Genomic DNA, 2,629 nt, shown 5'->3' with positions numbered 1-2,629 from the left:
TACAGGATGTGGTAAGCTGAGATCAAGCCACTGCACTCCAGCTGGGTGACAGAGCAAGACCCTGTCTCAAAAAAAAAAAAAAAGGAAGACACCATTGACAAGTATGATCAATCTCTAAAACATGCTGAGTAAAAGGAGCCAGACATAGACATAAAAGGCAGCCTATTTATTAGCTGGGAGTGGTGGCACGTGACTGTGATCCCAGCTACTGGGGAGGCTGAGGCACGAAGATAACCTGAGGCTGGGAGGTTGAGGCTACAATGAGCCATGATCACACCACTGCACTCCAGCCTAGGCGACACAGTGAGACCCTGTCTCAAAATAAATAATAAAATAAAACAAAGGCAACCTGCTGCATGATTCCACTCCTGACATTCAAGAACAGAGAAATCGAACCTCTGGTGATAAGAGGCGGTATATATGGGGGTATGGGGCACTGGTCTGGGGGAGGCATAAAGGAGCCCTCTGGGGTGCTCGTCACTTGCATTGCACACACACGGAAACACAGAGCTTCAGATGTGTTTCATACTTCACATACTTTCAGGTCTGCATGTTATGCCACAGTCAAGTTTGAAAAGGTTACTTCAAAGGATTCTTGGATGACTCTCCCAAACCCCCAAACTGGGACCCCTCAGTTATCCTCCCAGAGACCCCATTGCTTTTCCTTTAGAACACAATTTACCAGTTTTAGAACACAATTTACCATTTTTAACTCCATGTTCATTTGTGGGTTTATTTCCTCAAGAGCCTCCACTAGACCGCCTGGTCCCCTAGAATGTGCCTAACACATAGTAGGTGCTCCATAAATATCTGTCGAATGAATGAAAAGTAACCGTAGGTTTCCTCCACCCCCATCGTGAACCCCTCAGGGCCAGTATCACATCGGTTTTGCTCATGCTCTAGAGTAAGGCCCTACCATGTAACAGGATCCCAAAGAGAGAGCAATTAGATGAAAGCTATATGGTCCTGTCATGCATACCTGAGTCAAAGATGGAGCCTGTCAGGTGAGTAGAACACAGTGACCTTTCAGCCTCAACAGCACATTAGGAATTAAGCCAGCTGTGAAGGAAAAGAACTTTTTTTTTTTTTTTGAGACAGAGTCTCGCTCTGTTGCCCAGGCTGTAGTGCTGTGGCTCGATCTTGGCTCACTGCAGCCTTGACCTCCTGGGCTCAAGTGATCCTCCCATCATAGCCTCCAGAGTAGCTGCGACCACAGGCGTACACCACCATGCCCAGCTAATTTTCGTATTTTTTGTAGCAATGGGGTTTCGCCAAAGGACAATTTTTTTTTAACTTGCAAAACATCACCAAGGCACAGGAGGTGCAGAGAAATTCTCTGATGGTTTTGAGCCCTCTGGAAATAAAATACCAATCCGTCAACGCCAGTCCAAGTCAGGGTTTTCAAGGATCTCAGAGTGACCTGCTACCAGTCCATATGACACCCAAATGGGAAGCCAAAAATGTGTCCATGGACATTGTACAAAATCCTTGACTGGTACTCCTCAAAACTGCCAAGGCTATCAACAATAGAGGGTTGGAAACTATTACAGCCAACAGGCCCCTAAGGAGACGTAACGACTAAACTTCATGTGGTATCCTGGGTGGCGAGCTGGAACAGAAAAGGGACATTAGAGGAAAACTGGCAAAGCCAAAGGAACAGTGGCATTTAGCTACAACCAATGTACACAGCAGCGTAAGATGTGAACCTTCGGTGAAGCTGGGTACCATGTGTAAAGGAACATTACTATCTTTGCAACTTTCCTGTAAGTCTAAAATTTTTTTTTTTTTTTTTTTTTGCGACCGAATCTCACTCTGTCACCAAGGCTGGACTACAATGGTGTGATCTTGGTTCACTGTAACCTTCCCTCCCAGGTTCAAGTGATTCTCCTGCCTCAGCCTCTCAAGTAGCTGGGATTATAGGTGTGCGCCACTGTGCCCAGCTAATTTTTTATATTTTTAGTAGAGACAGGGATTCACTATGTTGCCCAGGCTGGTCTTGAATCCCTGGCCTCAAATGATCTGCCCACCTTGGCCTCCTAAAGTGCTGGGGTTACAGGCATGACCTACTGCACCTGACCTGTAAATCTAAAATTCGAAAATAAAAAGTTTTTTTATTTTCTTTATTTAGAGACAGGGTCTACTCTGTCACCCAGGCTTGGAATGTGGTAGCATGATCACGGCTCACTGCAGCCTCCACCTCCTGGGCTCAAGTCATCCTCCCTTCTCAGCCTCCTGAGCAGCTGGGACCACAGGCACGCACCACCACACCTGGCTAATTTTTTATAGAGATAGGGTCTCGCTAAGCTGCCCAAGCTGGTCTCAAAGTCCTGGGCTCAAGCGATCCTCCTGCCTCGGCCTCCCAAAGTGTTGGGATTACAGGCATGAGCCATTGCACTTGGCCTAAAAGTTCTTTTTTAAGAGGGCCTAGTTCCCTCTGGGCACTCTGTGGCCACCAGCTGAAAAGCCATCACACCTCCCCAGCCGGCGCTCTCCCCAGGGTGAAGGCGAAGGGCGCAGCACAGTGCGCAACCCCGCGAGCAGGGCTTACTTACCTTGGGTGGGTCGAAGAGCTCCAGCACGCGGTCGGGGCCATCGGGGCCTGGCGCCCGGCGCAGCGCTAGCCTACCAC

The 2,629-nt window shown here is 48.3% G+C and overlaps 1 protein-coding gene across 1 annotated transcript in view; it reads right to left on the bottom strand.

Annotated features, from left to right (window-relative positions):
- Window positions 1–2,629, bottom strand: part of SH2B3 (SH2B adaptor protein 3) — a 46,114-nt gene that overhangs the window by 31,206 nt on the left and 12,279 nt on the right. Inside the window, exon 2 of the mRNA XM_011937118.1 lies at window positions 2,553–2,622. Coding sequence (XP_011792508.1) covers window positions 2,553–2,622 — 70 coding nt within the window. The remainder of the gene's footprint in view (window positions 1–2,552; window positions 2,623–2,629) is intronic.

The sequence above is a fragment of the Colobus angolensis genome, unplaced genomic scaffold, assembly GCF_000951035.1.
Source record: "Colobus angolensis palliatus isolate OR3802 unplaced genomic scaffold, Cang.pa_1.0 Scaffold10, whole genome shotgun sequence".
NCBI lineage: Eukaryota > Metazoa > Chordata > Mammalia > Primates > Cercopithecidae > Colobus > Colobus angolensis.
This window is presented reverse-complemented; position numbering and strand designations above follow the sequence as displayed.